Here is a 20,272-nt window from a genome sequence, read left to right as displayed (position 1 = left end):
AAGAAGCAGTATTTAGAGAATACAATAGCGTCTCTTCCTACCTCTTTCCCACCGGGTAAATGAAAGTGGTAATATGCTCATCATTAGCCATGCCTGAGGTCCTCATGGTCACTTGACTTAGCTTGAATGCTAATGGCTCTGTTAAAGTGATCAGATTCCAGTTTCCTGCTTTATTTCAGCTAAGCCACATTATGTGATTCTTCTCCTTTTTATGGTCCTGTAAATGCTTGCTTTCAGTTATGTGGCATTAAAGGAGCTCCATTTTATTATAGAGTAGTAAGTTGAGCCTCCATTACAAATCCATGCACCGTCTGTAAACTTAAATGGCACATTGTGAAGATGTGGGGGAGCTTTCTTTCTTGCAATTCATGAGGGATGTACGTTCAATAAAACAAATTCGGTGAATACTTCACTTTAGTACTCACTACTCAGAAGCACTGAACAGCAACTAAAATGTGCTTTGCTGTTTACTGCTTCAGATGGTCTAAAAACCACATCTTTCTGCTGTATGTTTTCACCAGCAATGCCATTCTGTCCAGTGTACTTGTCTTGGAGTGATTACGATCCATCCTCATAGAAATGGTTACAGTGTTATTTATATTGGAATATTGAAATCTTGCCAGACGTTTCCCCAATGCATAGTTTATTTTTGTGATTTGTTTGTGCACAAAGTGTTTTCCTCTCTCATTCCTATGCTGTGATGCTGGTTTGGGATGTGTCTCCAGGGCACTTCCAAGTCGAGTTGCGGGTTCCATTTTCTCATTACAGTTCATGAAATTGTAGATCATCTCATTAGATAAAATCTATGAGACACTCATGCTCCGCTTATCAGTCTGGACAAGCTGGAGCTCCCTTTTAAGTGAGATATAGGAATAGGAAGAAATTATCAATCTATTCTTCAGGGTAAGATGTGGGGGAATTTAATTTGCATTTTACTTCACATTATAGATTCACTGTTATGTGTGAAATTGCTATTATCTGCAGGGATCTGATGACAATCTGTTTCACCAGGGTGGTTTGGTTTCACACTGGGTTGTCTCCCTAGTCCTTGGTAAAATAGTGAATAATGTCACCACTAGGGGTCACCCTTATTGATTCACACGGTTTGATACTCTGATGAAAGTGAAGTGGGTTCTTCTGAGATGTCATATCTCATCCACACATGATTACAATCTGCGTATACTATATCTATTCTACGTCCGAGCATAGACATGGTAACGCCCCGCCTGCCTCTGATTGGCCTACCGACACTGCCGGCCTTACCAGAGTTTCCTCCGAGGTGGATAGCTGGATAGTCTGCCGTGAGGTTAGTGGTTACTACGATATAAAGAGAATGCGTGACAGTATATTTTTGTAGAAGAGGTAAACTAATATTGTTTATTCTGTTTAAATTATATTTATAAACTTTAAACATTATTGTACTGTAAAAAGGTCTCTTTTCCCTTGATCTTTAACGTTTTTAGTATAATAGTATTAGTTTACTATAATTAGATTAATACACGATAATCAACACTAACACTTTAATTTAGAACACACCCAAATCAAATCGTACAACGTACATGTTCATTCAATCAAAGCAAACGGCATAAGCAATATTAGTTTGCCTCTTCTACAAAAATAAAAGTTACAAGCTGCCATTCTCTTGCACTTATTATGATTTCCTACCACGGAGTAACCTCGCGTCTCAGAGGACAGTCTGGTGAGACCATGGGGGCGCATGGGGGCCAGAGCCATCTAATAGAAGAGTTGCGGGGCAGAAAACAGCCTGGTGGTTCATGTAATCGCGTGAGCCCATAGACTCCAATGCATTCCGTAAACTTCCGGTTATCCCCATGCTCAATAGAAGTCTATATGTCAATATGAAGTCTATTGGACTGGCCCCATGAAGTTAACGGAGTAAGTTGTGCATACGGAAGAAGCTATATTCCACGTCGAAAAAAATCTACTTCTAATCTATGTGTACAAATGGATCCATCATCATGAGTTAAATAAACACTGCAGAATAGGGGAGGGGGGACTGCTAATGTTGAAAATGCAAAGTAAGACTTTTGGGGACAAAATATGCAATTACTGGGGGCGAGAGAAAAAAGTAATAAGTAAAGTAATAAGTAACTAGTTACTTTTCTCAGGGAGTAATAAGTAGTGTAACTTTAATCCTTTTTTTAAAAGTAATAAGTAATGGCCCAGGCCGTAGCGTAACGGTCTGGGCACCGGACTGGTAATCCAGTCGCAGTGTGCCGCGGGTTCGACTCCCGGACCCGACACGGCCTTTACTGCATGTCATCCCCCCATCTCTCTCCCGTTTCCTGTCAGCCTACTGTCTGTCCCTTCAAAAATCAATAAAAAGGCGTAAGCCGCAAAAAAATAAGTAATAAGTAGTATATTAGTGTTAAAGTAATATTTTGCCAACACTGCTTGTAACTTATATTTTTGTAGAAGAGGCAAACTAATATTGTTTATGCCGTTTGCTTTGATTGAATAATGAATTGAACACGTACGCCATAATATGATTTGATTTAGTTGTGTAATATTGTGTAATATTATGCAACACATTTTTTTTACATTATTTAGTGGGGGTCCCTGCTTCATCTCTCTCAGCTAGGGGGTCCCTCCCTGGCCAGAAAAAATCAGTGGCTTTCCTTCTGTGGCTACTTTAAAGATTGTCTTGATTGTTGTTTTTGTTTTGATCATATGGATGAGACTACCAGGGTATTTTTAGAACTCAGGCTGAAGCCTGATTGATATTTAAATTGCAAGCCTGTGTTCAGCAGAGAAAATAGCAGATCTACAAGCTCTACAATGCGTTGTGCTGCAATGTGTTGTGAGCTTGTAAATGTGTTATTTTCAGTCCTCAGGCTTGAGAGAGAAGGCTGAAGTTGGATGACAAAGGGACACACTGTGTCTTTGGAATAGTAGGAAATGGGGAGGCCCTAAAAAGTAAGGGCTCCCTCAGAAAGAATAGTGAGGCTGCTACTAGCCCTCCAGAATGTGGGTCCTTGAGTCTTGGACATGTGGTGGTGTTTTGTCAGAGGAAATGGGATGCATTTGCATGGACAAATTCCTCCGAGCCACAGCCTTTCCCAGATCAGTGGGATCACAGTGTTTGAATTGGCTGTGTGTGTGTGTGTGTGTGTGTGTGTGTGTGTGTGTGTGTGTGTGTGTGTGTGTGTCTCTCTCTCTCTCTCTCCTGGGGGCTGCCTGGTCCTGCTGCTTGCTCTGTACCACATACATCTGCAAATATGTATGGCACATCAAGACTGCCAACCCTTTGTCAGTGCAAAATGCAAATGAGTGATGCAACTTTACATATTGTTTGCTTTGTGCATACTTTGAACAATTAATGTATTATTATAAAGATATTTTGTCTGCATTCTGCACTAATGTGTATAATATATCTAATAATATCATAATAATATATATTATTTGTAGCAAAACCCACTAATATAAGCATGACCCAAGCCATAGTAATTTGTTCTCATTTGGAATTATTAATTTTCCTTCTTAGATTATGGATGGAAGTAAGCTATTTAATAGGAGTTGGCTGGGGGTATGAAATATTTATGCATTTGAACTAGAGCACTTGAGAAAATAACATGATCTGTAGATTGGACTTAGAAGAGTAATCAGCCATGTATGGATGGGAGGGAATCTAAAACACTTCACTTGCAGTATTCATATTTATTCATATCACAGTTTTTTTCCCCCCAACATTGAATTAATTTTAGAATATCCTACTCTCACTTTGCCTAGAATAAAGATGTCTTTATTCTAGCTACCAAATTTGTATTGGGCCTAAATCATGAATCCACTTGAAAGTGAATGTATTCTCTTCCTAGATTGACAAGATTTGTAAATTCATTCAAAATACAAAACTTCTTAACTGTAGAAATCATTGAACCATGGCTTCAATATACTAGTCCTTACCGTTCGAATATATGCACACCAGACACCAAATGATGTACAGTGTGGGTAATGTGATTTAATATATCACATTATTGATGTATGTATTTTGAGGTATAATCAGTCTGGTCTCAGAGGAACTTGCCCATCGGCAGGGCCAGATTTACCCTCCCAAGGGCCCCCGGGCTAGACAACATTTCAGGAATAAAATTGGGTATTTTGTCTTAATTCGCTGTAATTTTGGTGTACACCTAAAAGAGAGGCAGGCAGGCAGACAGACAGACTAGTCGCTGAATGAATACAGCCACTAGTAGCCACTAGCCAGTAATGCACTAATGCAGTTTTACAGCAAAATATTTCACAATGTGCTCTATAAAATCACAGTAAGAGAGATGAGCAATAAAGAAAGAGTAAAGCCACTAATAGTGCACTAATGCAGGCAGGCAAGGCAGGCAGGCAGGCTGGTTGGCTGCCTGGCTTTAGGGCTTTCCACAGCTACCTCACAACACAGCGTCACTCATGTCTGCAGTGCACAGAGCAGAAGCTCTCAATGTTTTAACCATAATAAATATATAATAACTAAACATAAATTTCACTTGAATTGGATTGCAATACTTAACAATTTCAAATGGGCTGCAGCCCACCCTAGCCAAATGGTAAGTCCGCCTCTGCCCGTCGGGCAATAGTACAGTAAAGGTGCAATTCTGGTGAAATTGCAAAGTGTGGTTGCTTCGATCGCACAGACGCCTTCAGAAATATAGGCCCCTCCCACTGATTTTGATAACCAATTACAATATCAAGTCATGTGTAAATTATTTGGAAAAGCATGTTTTTGCAACAAACTTTAAGATTTTGTGCATTTGCGGCACCCCCTATTAATGAAAATGGAATTGCTCATGGCTGTCTGTTGATTAAACCAGGGGTTATTTTGGGGGGTCCCCAAATTATATAAAAAAAAGAAAAGAATATATATACTGTATATATATTTTTTGCAACTGAATGGCTGGAAAAGAGAAATTAAGAGTTTACATAGTACATGCATAAACTTTCCTTAATGATTATATCTGGCTTCAGTATTTATTTATGATGTATTTTCACTATTATTATGGTTATTGTAGTGGCCAATTTGTATTGGGGGTGGGGAGGAGAACCCCTGGATTAAACCACCCTCGACATGTGATTTTGTTCGTGATTGGTGGCATTTTTTGTAAAATAGGCCCCTCCCACTAACTTCGGAAGCCGATTACGGCCGAACGATGCGGACTATCACAATTCTGCCTGGTGTTTTAATCGGATAGGTCCAGAGATCATGTGTACCGATTTTTGTGAGATTTTGACATAATATGTAGGTGGAAGAGCAAAAAGTGTGTTTTGAAGAAAATTCAAAATGGTCGAAAATCCTTCTAGACGCAAATGGGCATGGGGAGATGCGTCATGACCCAAGGAATCCAGAGAACATTTTAGACTTTACGAGTTACGGTTCAACAGAGGGCAGTTAAAGGTAAAGTGGGCTATTATAGCGCCACCTATTGTTAAATTGAAAAAGGCCTCCCAATCCATGTGCAAATGCAGAGGCATTAGTGCAGGCGTGAGTGACTAATTCTCGTACCAGTTGCCATGCAATCCCCGCCCGCGCCCACCCGAGAGAAGAAAATGAATCCGCAGCATGAGAGGCAATGCAAAACATCAGGTCACTAACAAATAAGTCCTCCTCTGTAAATGATATAATCTGTAAAGAGAAGCTAGATATAATCTTTCTAACAGAGACATGGCTTGGCTCGGATGGAGCTGTTCTCCTAGCGCCAGCCTGTCCCGCAAACTACAGTTTTATTCACTCTGTTCGCGAAGCTAAGAAAGGAGGTGGACTGGCAAGAATTTTTTCAGACACGTTAAAATTCAAGGCTCTGACCCTTGGCAGCTTTACATCCTTTGAATACCAGGCCACTATACTACATGGTCAATTCTCTATGCCAATGATTAGCATTTATCGCCCGCCAAAATGCAGTAAAGCAATATTTCTAACAGAAATATCAGAACCTTTATCTATCTGCTCCACTAACTATGACAGAACTCTTATCTCAGGTGATTTTAATCTTCACCTGGATGATGCTACAGATGCTGTGGCTATGGGTTTCTTAGAGTTATTGCACTCCTTTGAGTTTATCCAACATGTTGTTGGGCCTACACATAAACATGGGCACACTCTGGACCTGGTGATTTCTAGAGGGCTATACATCACTGTGGAAAGGACTATTGAAAGGCCTGAGCTATCAGACCACTATTTGCTGTGTTTTATTATGACTGTCTCTGATCTAGAGAAAAACATCACTGAATATACCATAAAAAAAGCGTTTTTTTAGCTCTTCTGCAGCCGACGAGTTCTCTCGTCATCTGGGCCCCCCCCTGCCTGATACGGTTCAAATTTTTAAACTAGAGACTAACTTAAACTAGAGTCAGCTCTTGATATAGTGGCTCCTTTGAAAACAAAAAAGAAACATAACACCAGAGTAACACCCTGGATAAATGAGCATACACGCTCACTGAAGCAAGAATGCCGTAGAGCTGAGCGAGCTTGGAGAAAAAACAAACTCACCATCCACCTAGAGATTCTTAAAAAGTCAACAGTCGCCTATAACAAAGCCTTGCGTCTAGCAAGGCAGGCATATTTCTCTGGCATTATTAATGAGAACAAGAAAAATGCCAGAGTCCTATTCTCTACCATTGAACGACTTTTAACCCCCCCCCCCCCCCCCCAGTCCTACAAGCAGTCATTCCCGGCCTCTAAAGCTAAGTGTAATGAGTTTGCATGCTTTTTTGACAACAACATTTTTAACATTAGAGCTGATATTATGAATGGTGCTGCTGCTAGCGCAAACCTTCAAACAGCAGCTAATGGTCCCAGGGTAGATCTCTCCAGGGGGAGCCTATTATCGTTCTGCGCAATTGATGAAGACGAACTCCGCAAAACCATATCACAGATGACATCATCCTCCTGTTCATTGGATACAATTCCCACCACCTTTCTCAAAGAGGTCTTAGACAGTGTGATTGGAGATATCCTAAAAATTGTAAACAGCTCCCTACAATCAGGCGTCTTCCCAGACTCACTGAAGACTGCTGTAGTTAAGCCCCTACTCAAGAAACACAATCTTGATCCCGCTGTTTTGGGTAACTATCGACCCATTTCAAATCTACCCTTTCTGGGCAAGGTTTTAGAAAAATGCATCTTTCATCAATTGGATGTGTTTCTACAGAACAATAATGTCCACAACAAATTCCAATCTGGCTTTAGGAAATGTCACAGCACAGAAACAGCACTTGTAAAAGTAATGAATGATCTTAGGGTGTCTGCTGACAAGAAACATGTATCTGTTCTCTTACTTCTAGATCTAACGGCTGCATTTGACACGATTGATCATTCAATTTTAATACAGCGTCTGGAGCACTGGATAGGCCTGTCTGGTACGGCCCTGTCCTGGTTTTCCTCCTACCTATCAAACAGAAGTTACTTTGTCAATCTAGCCGAGTTTGACTCAGACAAACACGACATCAGTTCTGGTATTCCACAGGGCTCGATTCTTGGTCCTCTGCTATTCTCCTTGTACATACTGCCATTGGGCGAACTCATTACCAATCACGGAGTCAATTTTCATTTCTATGCTGATGATACCCAACTATATCTTTCTGTGGCTCCAGATGATCCATGTGCTTTAGACCCGCTGTTGACCTGTCTGTCTAGCATCAAATGTTGGATGAGTGAGAACTTTCTCAAGCTAAATGAGGATAAGGCAGAAGTTCTCATAATCGGTTCTAGTGAGCAGAAAGAATCAATAATAAGCAGACTTGGCAACCTGACTGTAGAAAGTAACAGTACAGTAAAGAACCTGGGGGTTATTATTGATTCTGAATTGAATTTTAATTCACACATTAATCATGTTACCAAGATTGCCTTTTTTCACCTTAGAAATATTGCACGAATCAGAGCCTATTTGTCCTTGGACGATGCAAAAACACTAATCCACGCCTTTGTTTTTTGTCGGCTTGATTACTGCAATGCACTTTTTTCAGGACTGCCTAAGAAAACAACTGACAGATTACAACTTGTCCAAAATGCAGCAGCCAGAGTTTTGGCATCAAAGGGAAAACTCCTACATTTGGCCATTATTGAAATCATTAAATCACTTAATTTGGGAAGTTGTATGATATGTTCACAGTATATAAGAAATTGGGGTTTGCTGTGCTAAAATAGCCAGACATTACGCATATATTGTACCTATAACCCTGTCTGCTGTCGGTTGTGTACAGATGATATATATGCAAAGTGATGCAGTGAAGCAGCAGTCTTGTGTTGAAGGGAGTGTTGTCTTGTCATTTTGAGCTTCGGGGGCAACTTATTCATGTTCACACTGAACTGTCCAAATCCTGTGAATAAGTAACATGTGAATACTGCAAAGGGGTGGATTTCCTCTTTATGTACGTACTGAGTCAAGTGTGTGTGGTTATGTTGTAAAAAAAAAAAGTAGAACACTCCATTTAATTCTACAAGTGCAGGAAGACATGTATGTACAGTAACTACAACTTATCTGATCTTCTCGAACTTGACTGCACCAAATCAGTGTTCAACTGTAATGACATGTTTTAAAGGACCACTTCACCACTTTTCAACTTCTCTTCCTATAATTGGTCCTAACTAATGTTCATGATAAAATATCACAATTTCTTCCTACTCAGTCAGTTCAGAAACCCGTCCACCAGTGACATCATCGATGGTGAATCCGAGTTAATAGAAACGGCAGGCTTTCTTTTCCTGAAAAGTTGCAATGCAAAAGTTGAAGCCATCGTTCTCACGATAATACAAATCTAAATATATTTTAAAACAAATCTTGTTTAAAAAGAATCTGCCTAATGATGATGTCACTGGTGGACGGGTGTCCGAACTGCCCAAAGCCCTCCTATGAGACACAGTAGGAAATAATGGTGGTGTTTTATCATGAACATTAGTAAGGACCAATTATATGAAGAGATGTTGAAATGTGGTGAAGTGGTCCTTTAACTGTAGATATGGAAGTCAGAAGTATGAAATGAAGATGGAATGAAAGTTACATATTGGTTCTGCTGTACGTTTCAAACCCAAGATACCGTTGATGTAGAATATATTTCTCACTCTCTCTGTCTCTCTCTCTCTCTCTGACCCTTGATGTTAAGAGATTCTCCTGTGAAGAAGTGACAGCCTTCGGCCAGCGTTATGACACATTTGGCTCTTTGTTCTCTCCCAGTAGAAGGCCTTTCATCCCAGTAGGCACATTCCACAGCCCTTCACCAGGGTTCCCTACAAGACACACAGTCACACACTCTCAGTCTCTCTCACACACACACACACACACACACACACACACACACACACACACACTCACAAAGACACACACCCACGCGCAAGCACGCGCACGCTCTCACACACACACACACACACACACACACACACACACACACATACCGTCATACTGAGAGACACTTACCAAGTAATACTTTTGTTCAATTTCTCCCCTAATCGCAGCACTGGAGATTTTTTTGGAGTCAGCAGGGGGATTTTGACGGCCCCATACTTCAATGGCAAGGAGCAGGGCCTTCCTAAATTCACGTGGTAGAACATCCTTTGATAAATGCAACACTGTGTTGTGTCACTAAAAGCCAATTACACCATGCTATTTATGATTGATCTGCTCTGACAGTAGCGGATGGCATTTAAATCAACAGCCCCCAGAGCCATCTCTAGGCATAAACGGCAGTGGTTACAGAGGGTGGGGAGGGCGGTGGGGGGTTATGGGTGCCATAATCTCATTTGCCCGGTTGCTGAGTTGAGATTCTAGACCACATGCATTCGAGAAAGGGAAAAAGAGAGAACGGGAGAGGAGCGGAGATACGCGGTGAGCCTCTGCTCACTCAGCTCGGCGAGGCTGCTGCTCGCGCTTACAACTTTGATTGTCCCCCGTGTCGACAGCTCGATCCATAGCTTCTGAAGTACAAGGGCACACACTGGCACTCATAAAAAACATTGTAGGGAGGTGTCATATCGAACGCGGGATTGCTTTATAATCCCGAGCACATTGACTATTCTTGTCAATAGAGCCCTGATACAACTGCCAGCTTGAGATTTTTTTTCTCCTATAGGATTCTTGCTGGGCTTAATTTTCAAAGTGAACGCACAGATGCCATGGAATGAACCCCCCCCAACAATGTCTGTCCTGCCAGTCTGTGCCAAGAGCAACATGCGTGAAGCAGAAACAAGCGGCAGGATGCTCCTCGACCGCCTGTTCTCCGAGACGGGGTGACCTGATGGGGAAATATTACTCCTCACCTCATCTCCTCTTTTTCCCTTAAGCTCCTTTCTTTTGTTTAGAGTAGACCCTATTATAAGCATTTGTTCTTTCTTATTGTTTGACCCCAAAAAGGACCACTGAGGAGTAAAAGGAGAATGGCTTTCGCTAATATGCTTTTTATTATACTATAGTGTCATAGAATTGAATCTGACTTTATTCTCCCAGCTCTGTTTGAATAATAATCATCCACATCATTAGACACGTTCTCCGCTGTATCCAGATTAGAAGGTCGTCTCTCAGGCTGGACATCACAGGTGTCTCAGTGTCTCAGGAGGAAGGAGGGAGGAGGGGATCTTTGAGGATACTGACTATTAACCCGTACTCTAATCATCTAGTCAGGAGGGGATATGGGATCGCAAGGAGAATGAATTAATACGACCCGCCGAGGAATACATGTAGAAAGGAGCGAGTGTCCGCTTGCGAAGCTTAGGTACAACTGTCACTGGCTCCCTCATCATCGCGCAGCGCCTTCATCTCCCCTTGATGGTGTCATGGAAGTGAGAGGCGTGAAAGCGTAGTGACACTCCATGAGCCCGTTCCACTCACACCCGCTAATTCATCATGACAAATGTGCTCAGATGATCTGGCCCCAGCAGCACTAATGGGGAGAGGAGAGAGTGCACTTCATTTGCACAAGACCCACTCCAATTAATCCATCCAGCTTTACTCTGGGCTAATTGGAGTGAGGCCCTGCCTGTGCACCGCAAAGATACCTGACACAGTTTAAAGGCTCGCCATGCTTAAAGATCAGACTTTTTGTGTTTCTTTGTTTAAGCTATGCCAAAGGGCTGGCATTCAATGTAGTAATAAAAAAAAACTCAGCCAAAACCAAATATGCTCTTTTGTGAGAGTATATATAATATAGTTGTTTTTAAGATGTTCCTATTTGTCTTTTTTGTCCTTTTCAATGTTAAAGTTCGTGATTTGGAATATGCATATTTTTCCAATCATCTTACCCACAATTAGTGTACATTCTACAAAACGATGTACAAAACAGAATATTTATATTTTCAAAAGGTTCAAAAGCCCTGAGTGCCATTTTCAGAATGTATTAAAAAACAACAAAAACATAAATAAGCCAACTGTCAAGCGCTAAAAGCAATATGATGCTTAGCTTAAAATACTGACTGAATCCCTTTGAAGCACTCTACCCATCATATGTTGTGGGTTGTTTTGACTACAGCAGTGTGTGTGCGCATGCTTTTGCGCATGTTTATGTGTATGAGATGAGACAACACATTCCTTTGCCTTGCAGTAAAGCCTTTGGTGAAAGTGGGGTGTCCTTTGTCTAAAGTTAGAAGTGGGCTGACTTTTAATTAATCCGCCGTAAATTGATTTTTATCTCTCCAGAGATGCAGAAATGTATGAGTAATGCTTTTGACGTACAGTACACTGGCTGCCCAATCCTTTGAGGACCAGAGAACTGTCCTAATGTTCCTGCTGTTGTCCAGTTCATTTTCAATGTGCATGTCTAACACTTTGAATCTAGGAAACACATTGCGATCTGTAACCCCATCTTTGCATTTTAGATGTATATCTGTGTGCAGCATCAAATGTTGAACAGTCATTTGCCCGTCAGTTCAGCTTAAGCTTAAAGCAAAACAAAGGTTTTCCTTCGTGCTGTACACTGCTGCCTGGGTAATGCCGCCTCCTGTGTCTATAGACGTATTTTTCTAAAGGTGTGTGGCACATCTGTGCAGCTATTGTTTATTCATGCAGTAAACCCTTTGAAATGTGTTAAGATACTTCCCACTCATTATAAAAATCCTGCCACCCATGGATTAGGACTTTGATGTCACCAATCCTGCTTCAAAGGCTTCTTTCACTGCTATTAATCACAGTTTAGCCTCTGAAGATATAGCCAGAGAAAACATTTGGACATCTTGTGCAGAAACTTTGAAATGTTCAGACTGTCTTGCATATGCTACGTTCATATCCTCTGTGTGTGTGTGTGTGTGTGTGTGTGTGTGTGTGTGTGTGTGTGTGTGTGTGTGTGTGTGTGTGTGTGTGTGTGTGTGTGTGTGTGTGTGTGTGTGTGTGTGTGTGTGTGTGTGTGCGCGTGCGCACGTGTCAGCACGTGCGGCTGTCTGACTGCTGTGCACACAGCTGCACTCCTGAATCTGTGAATTTGCCTAAGATTGAGGCTCCTTTAAACTTTTATTCTGTGCTGGAATATGTTTCACATGAAGCGCTGTAGTTCACATTGCATACCACAAAGAAAGTAGTGTGTCAACATTACTATTAGACAAGTTATGATAAATTAGCATTAATCCAGAGTTAAAAAAATATATTTTTTACCTTGATTTAGCTTCAGTTGCTAGCAACCGCCAGCATCCATGTTAGAAACAGCCAAAATCTGAAATCCTCCGTTCACATGCGTGCACGTGCACGTGGTCTTTAGTGACTTTATGGCTCTTAATGGGATAAAGTACGATGTCCCCGGAGCTCAATGAAACATTAATTAGAGGTTGCACGAACAATAACAAAGATCAGACTTTTACTTCCGGTCCAAACGACACACAACAAGAGCTCAAGAGATCTGCTCATGTGGTACATTTCTCTGTGTTTTCAAATGGATTTTTATACGACGTGAAAACTTGGAATTCCCCTCTCGCGTACCAGTGGCACGTGTCCCGCAGACTGGCACCGGTCCGCGTACCAGTGGTTGGGAACCTCTGCTCTAGGGAGTGTGCATACATAAGTTGTATACAGATCGATGAAGTTTTAGCTAAAAACAGGAATTGGCCTGTTATAGCGCCACCGTGAGGCTGATTTGGGGGAAGAATTAGTGGCATGTCGTCCTCAGCCTAGTGGAAATGTGCATGTATAATTTCACGGAAATTGCACACTGTTTGTGATTTGTGGCATTTTGTTCGAAACGGACCAATCATGTGAGCTTTGGAAGCCAATCTTAGCCAATCAGGATGAAAGATGGGAAATGGTGTAGATCCGTGTTGATCACATGACTATGGAGATAGTGTATACTGAATTGTGTGATGTATGGATAAAATGTGTACGAGTAATCTACAGAAATGTGTTTTGCCTCATGGTGGCGCTATAACAGGCCGTTGAGGAATATTTTGTGAAAAGTTGGGCATGGATCGGGCCAACAGTGGCGGAGATTAGCTGGTAACCGACGGACGAAAGGAAGGAAGGACGGACGCACACACACACACGGACGGAGTGCAAAACATACTCTCCCCATGCCTTCGGCCTGGTGGAGACAATGACGTTTAGAAGATTTAGAACACTTTCCTGTGGGTCTTTATGTACTGTATGTAATATGAGGTTTTAGATATTTTAGATTTTAGCAGTGAGCCCAGTGTCTCTGATGTCACTTACTTCCTGGACTACATGTTGTCTCAGTAAGACAGCCCTCCCCCTATCCACAACGAGGAGCAGTGCACCAAAGCATTATGGGAATTGTAGTCCATGAAGGAAGTGAGCCCAGTGTCGATGACATCAGAGACTCTGGGCTCACTGCTAAAATCTAAAATATCTAAAACCACATATTACACTCATAAAGACCCCCAGGAAATCTTCTAAACGTCATTAACATGTGAAGTGTCCCTTTAATGATTTGTAATTTCTTTGTTGTAGTAGCAGATCTAAAAGCTCACAACACGTCGCATGGTGATGCGTTGAGCTTGTATAGATCAGCTATTTTTTAAAGCCACTGCTTTATAATACTTTCGATCATTTCACTGCAGTACTATCTAGCTGACAGTTTTGCTGTTGTGTTTTTTCCCATGCTTTTGACAGGTAATCTGGCAACATCAAGGGCAAGGATCACAGCTGCTTCCAGATCGCTGCCGCCGGTGCTCGGTTCAGGCCGCAGCAAGGTGAGTTGTTGCACCTTTGCTTTTGCTCATGTCAAATATGCTGAATCAGTTGGAATCCCAGCTTAACCACTACTATCAGCCTGGCAATACCTATATTGGATATGTCATTATAGGCAATGATTTTCCAGATAAAGTAAATAACAATATTGATTTTCAAAACATTTAATAAAGATTTTTTTCTTATTAACTCATATATAGAAATCACCTAACTCCAAAATGTAAATTTTTCAGGAAATGAAAAGAAAAACGTATATTTAAAAAAACAAAGCAATAGTACCTCATCAAAGTTGGTATTGTTTTGATTGATTTGATTTATTTATTAACAGTTTGCCGAATTACAGTACATTTCAAGTAGGCCTACAACTCAATAATACAAAATACTGTTAACTGTGAGTGGACTGTCGTCCATAAAGCATAAAGCATTGCACTTGTTGACTTTATATATTCTCAATTGCTGTGCATGAGAGGTTGTGGAATTAGTTGCTTTAGCTTAGCAGACAGTGTGAGTTAAGAGAAGTAAAGGCTGTTCAATAGCATTGATTTATGAGGATTTAGGTGGTTTCTGCCAGACAGCAACGAGTATATCATTGTATTACATTCTTAATTTTCAGAGTTCTATCAGCTGACAACATGTCGCATGGCAATGTGTTGTGAGCTTGTATTTCAGGTATTCTCACTATTTTCAAAACATTTTGAAATAAAATCGTTAAAGGCACCACACTAGCAACATAGTGAATGCATGTGCTATGAAGCATTGACTACCCTGCTATCTGCTCTCCTGCCTGTGGTGCTGCAGTCTTGCCATCTGGCATTTGTCTTGACTTTCATCCCCCATGCACACCGTCTGACTCAGTGTGCTGTATAGTCTCATAATTTTCTTTCGGATCTTCTTCACCTGTGTCTTTTAGCATTTTGTAAAATCATATAATGACAAGCTATTAAGCTAAAAAGAAAAAAGGAAATCAAAACTAAATGTTTCACATTATGATTTACAGTGTCAAACCCCTTAACCACATGAACCCAAGCATACAATTTACAATGTAGGCATTTAGCAGACGCTCTTGATCCAGAGAAATTTACAGTAAGCAAGAACAAAAACATGGTAATACATCATATACATAAAAATAGTCATCATAATCATGAATCATACATAAGCTAAGAACCCAACAGTAGAATATAATAGGTCTACATAAAATGCTATCTAAATTCCCTATTCTGGACAAGTCTTGAGAGATTAGCCATGTCACAATAGGCCAAAATTCACCATACATAGGTTACATTGTTGACATATCACCTATTTCAGCAAAGATATTTGGTATAGAGGGGGAAGATGTATAGACCACTGGAGGACAGCAGTCAACAAAAGATGTAGGCTTCAAGTGGTTAAAGTTACATTTCAGAGTCTTTACTTCCTGTCTATCACCTTGTCTCTTCATTTTGTTTCCATGTTTCTCACCGACATGTGCTGTCCTCAGTCTCCCAAATACCTATTGAAGGTAAGAAGCCCACAGAACCCAACAAAAGGTTACTGCTGCTGGTCTCTTAAAGCTGTGATACGTAAGATTGCTGCCGAACTAAGACTGAAAGCCTGTTTGGCTGGGTAGATATTTCGCTTTGAACTCCATGCAATAACTCTTGTCAACCAGTAGTGGTCCTATCTGAATTTAGGATCTAAATGTCTTAAAGACTCTGTAAAGGAAATTCAATTTGTTTCTACTTTCTAAACGCATCCACACATTCACAGTCACTTTGATAGAAGAGCAGGGAGATTGCTTTTGCAGTTGGGTTTTTACGGGGGGTGCACAGTCGGCAGTCCGGGTTCGGTTCCCACTGTGGGCGCTGGGAGGCGTGTTCTCTCCTCCGCATCATCAGCGCCCATAGGTGGTGTTGGCGAAAGTGCCTTTCGGTGTGGTAGGTAGTGGTACTCGCACAAAAACATGCAGTAATCCTGGTCTCCCCCTGCATGGTCAGCCGGGGCCTGATGGAGGGGAAAGGAATTGGTTGGAATAACGTGTTCCTTCCACGTGCTACATACTAGCAGGGAAACTCCCCTCTGTCAGGTGATAAAAAGTGGCCTGCTCAGTCCTCATGCATTGAAGGAAGTATGAGCTCAGTTCGGGGCTCTCCCCAGGTTGGTAGAGGGAGAGTAGCGCCCAGGATTACAGCTTAGGCAATTAGCACTGGGTGAAAAAATGGGTGAAAGAATTGTGGGATAAAATAAAATGTACTACTACCAAAGTTTATGGACACAAATACTTTACCTATTTTTCATCTTATGGTAAATCACGGTGTCCTAAAAATAAAGTTACGCAGTGTGGCACAAGTTAAGGCCAGGATGAGAAAGACCCGAAAACCAGTTCCAATTTGCTCAATTTCTCACCAGGGCCCACAAAGCACTTTGTAAAAGGATATTTCTCTCATATAAAGCACAGTTAGTACCAGTGGTACAGATGGTGAAAGTGTGTCTGTATACACAGACACACTGTGCCCTTGTTAGAAGTTAACACTAAATGTGTCCTCGTACCGCTGTCACGCTCACAAGTAGCATTCCAACATACTAAACTGTCAAGGCATCAGATTAATCCGTTCAAGTTATCCAGGGGATGTTTCTGTGGCTTTCTTTCTGTGCAAGGATGAAATAAAGTATTAAGATATGCACTTTGCTATGTAGACTTACTATAAAATATGTATTGCTCCATTAATTTTGATGAAGCCATGAACCGAGAGGACCATTAGAATGCAATTATTGTGTCCTCGTTAATAAGTTGTCAGAAAGACTATCTGGTTTCTGACGGCCAGCGTCGTTTTTCAGAACGCTCTGCAGTTTTCCCATGCCCTACAGCGCTCCAAGATCTTCTATGTAGATAGTTGCCTTTAAGTGTTTATGGTGCCATGTTACACAGACAGCACGTTTAGCACAGCCATATGTCCTCAACGACACCATTTAGAGGAAGTAGTAATGGTGTAATAACACCTTTATCTCTCTTGAACTCACACAGCATATCAGGTAGGAAATAAAGTTAAATATTTTAGAAGCATTTACAGTGATGTTTCCAGTTATCTAGTGTACTCATTATGCCAGAATCTGGCCTGTTTCTGAATGCATGTGTGTGAACACTTGTGTTCAGGTAGATACCATGGAAATGATGCGACACCCAGAGGAGACTACCAACATGAGGAGACAGACCGTGGCCTCCTACTTCCGTGTATGTACTCGCATCATCCGTCCTTGCTTGAGTGTTTTAACTCAGAGTGTGGACCCTTTTGGATCCATTTGCGTCATTTGTAAATATATCATATTCACTCTTTAAAAAAATTAATGACTGTGTGACATCTTAAGTCTTAACTCTGAAGACACTGGGCAGACAGAGTCTTAAGTGGCTGCATCGTCGGCCTGTAGGAAGGGCCGGGCCTGTATACAGTATATAATAAAATATTAGGGACAGTGTCCATCCTTCTTCATTCTTTTATTGTGACATTTTAAAAATACTGTACACTTTTTTTTTAAATATAATAATAATACCTGATGATTATGTTTTAGGGTGGGAAAAAATCACGGCACTCCATCTTTAAAATCACAGTGCACCAATCACAGTGCACCATGACCTCTTCAAGCTACATTAAGTAATATTACACATGTTTATCAGCAGAAAGATAATAAAGAAAAGTTATAAGATCATTTGGATTCTGCTTGAAGGGCACAACACAAATTTGTTTAGACTTTGATATCACTATATGCACGTGGAAATGTTGCTCTATTTTTGTTGCCATGTCCCTCCAATTATTGTCCTGCAGTACTCCCTCATGGACCTGCTCTCTAAGATGGTAGTGGGTCAGCCCCACTTTGTGCGCTGCATTAAGCCCAATGACGACAGGCAGGCCCTGCGCTTCTGCAAGGAGAGGGTGATGGTGCAACTGCGCTACACCGGGATCCTAGAGACGGTGAACATCCGACGCCAAGGCTACTCCCATCGCATCGCATTTGAGGAGTTTGTTAACAGGTTATTTTAACTTCATGATTGAGGTATAGAGCCTCTGCTGCTGCGTGGCGTGTTGTTATGCTAAGCACTGACACAAATCCAGACGGAGCGGAACAAGTGCACCACTGCGCTACATCACACAAAAACACGGCTTCCTTAATTAGACAGGAGTAAAACTTGTGTGGAGCAAGTGGCTGGCTAATTGGCAGTCATTAGCGATAGCAGAGAAAGTCTACATCCTACATGCATCTCTGTCTTAACAGAGTGGATTCTCCAGTTGGGAAAACAAGTGTAAAATTCAAACAGGGAGGATCTGTTATTATACATTTTAATGGCATTTCCCTTTGCTATTCATGAGAAGTTTGTTCTTCTCCTCTGCGACCCAGAATAAAAAAAAGTGAACTGTGGCCCTCTTTTCCCATTGGTATGTCATTATGGCACAGTTAAAAACAGCCTCTCATTAGGGAGTGGGAGGGGGGGTCGCTTTATTAAACAGAGTTGCTGTTGTTTTTTAAATAAAATGTGGGGCAGGTTTGATAATATTGTAATAAGTTTGATAATAAGTCGTAAATATTTCTGTTAAAATCAGATATCTTAAATTATTGCAAAATAAGGCATTTCATCCCTGTTTAAAATAAAAAGTATACTCAGACTAGGTCCTTGGGAAAATGCAACGGAAACCTACGTTTGATCAATTATCCTTTGAAAAGTATTCCAGGCACCTCTAATGGGGGAGGCTTTAAGATGATATAAAATTTAATTAACTTGGGCTTGTGGCCTGTGGAAGGGAAATAAAAAAGCAGTGAGATGACTGGTTAGTTACAGTGCTCTAGGGAAGCTTTTAAAAGAATGTGGATTTAGTTTAGGTGGACAAGAACTGTAAATGACCACATGCAATTTCCTTGCATGTTCTACTTTTTCTGTGTGTGTGTGTGTGTGTGTGCTCGCCAAAGAGGGTGGGTTAATGCCTCAACTATTCAGACTGGATCCTAACCTTGCCATTGAATAGTACACATCATCCCTCCCAAGCCAGGCAGAAATAATACTGACAGACTGAATGGCTAAACTTCACCTTTAGTGAAAACTGATTTAAATTTGTGCTCTCATATCAAAGGCTCGTCTGATGTTGCCAAGGAGGGCTTTGTATTTACCATCAAAGCAATAACAGGTATCAACAGGAATTAGAATGAAAGGCTGTAGACTGAGGTTGGGGAGGGGAGTTCAAAGAAGTTTCTCTTCTTGTTGTTCTTCTCTTTGACCAACACCAGAACACACAGGACAAACCAGTAGTTTGGGAGCCTTGATGTCCCCTGAACAAACGGTTTGCGTCCCGTTGTCCTATGCTGGTATTTTGTAAACTATGACAAGGGGATCAGTGGAGGTCCCCAGACAATGAAGTATAAACATGTCGTGGCGCTGATGTACACCGATAGGCCCAGCCTGATGGGCATCTTCTGCAGCCATTGAAATAAGAGACCGTCATCAATTCAAAAGAGCTCAGACAATAGGCCTCTGTTTGAAACTCATGTGTCACTCGCTCTCTCTTTTCAAACCAGAGCAGCTAGCTACACAGTACAATCCTCAGTGCTCATTTAACCATATGAACCTCATAGCGTCACTATACTGGGTCCAAACCTTTGCGTGTGGAAAAGGGAGGGGGCCTCATAGACTCCTGGGGCCCCACTCAACTAAGTATATAGGGTTTAAGTGGTCTCAGAGAATGTACAAATGTAACTGGGTCCATTCGGTTGTATTTGTACACTCTGAGTTACAACTTACAAGTGGACCCATGCTTTTATTTTTGTTCACTCTGATCAGTGAACCAATATTCTCCAGCCCTTGCGCCAAGCGCGCCCGTCCCTCTCTAGACCAGAAAGCACACTGGCTAGGCCAGGCTACAAGTGGATAAATCAACACTGATGATTTTACAATCCTGACATGAGGTTTTTGAAATGAGTTGTTTTTAATGTACAGTATATTCTGGAGTCTCTCTCTGACCTCGTGAAGTAGGTAAAATTGTTCCTCCTGCCTCCCTGCCCCCTCTCTTATAGATATTATTACCTTGCCTTCCGGGCGCACCAGATGCCTGAGAGCAGCAAAGAGAATGCTGTTGCCATACTGGAGCGAGCCAAACTAGAAAACTGGGTCTTGGGAAAGACTAAGGTAATGTCAT

General features: G+C 41.4%; 1 protein-coding gene across 1 annotated transcript in view; it reads left to right on the top strand.

Moving 5' to 3' along the window:
• Nucleotides 1-20,272, top strand: part of myo3b (myosin IIIB) — an 87,457-nt gene that overhangs the window by 39,993 nt on the left and 27,192 nt on the right. Inside the window, exons 24-27 of the mRNA XM_083775936.1 lie at nt 14,040-14,119; nt 17,248-17,325; nt 17,915-18,120; nt 20,151-20,262. Coding sequence (XP_083632062.1) covers nt 14,040-14,119; nt 17,248-17,325; nt 17,915-18,120; nt 20,151-20,262 — 476 coding nt within the window. The remainder of the gene's footprint in view (nt 1-14,039; nt 14,120-17,247; nt 17,326-17,914; nt 18,121-20,150; nt 20,263-20,272) is intronic.

This window comes from Protomyctophum parallelum, assembly GCF_964188405.1.
Source record: "Protomyctophum parallelum genome assembly, chromosome: 11".
Taxonomy (NCBI): Eukaryota; Metazoa; Chordata; class Actinopteri; order Myctophiformes; family Myctophidae; genus Protomyctophum; species Protomyctophum parallelum.
The sequence above is the reverse complement of the archived record's forward strand: the minus strand, read 5'-3'. Positions and strand labels throughout refer to the sequence as shown.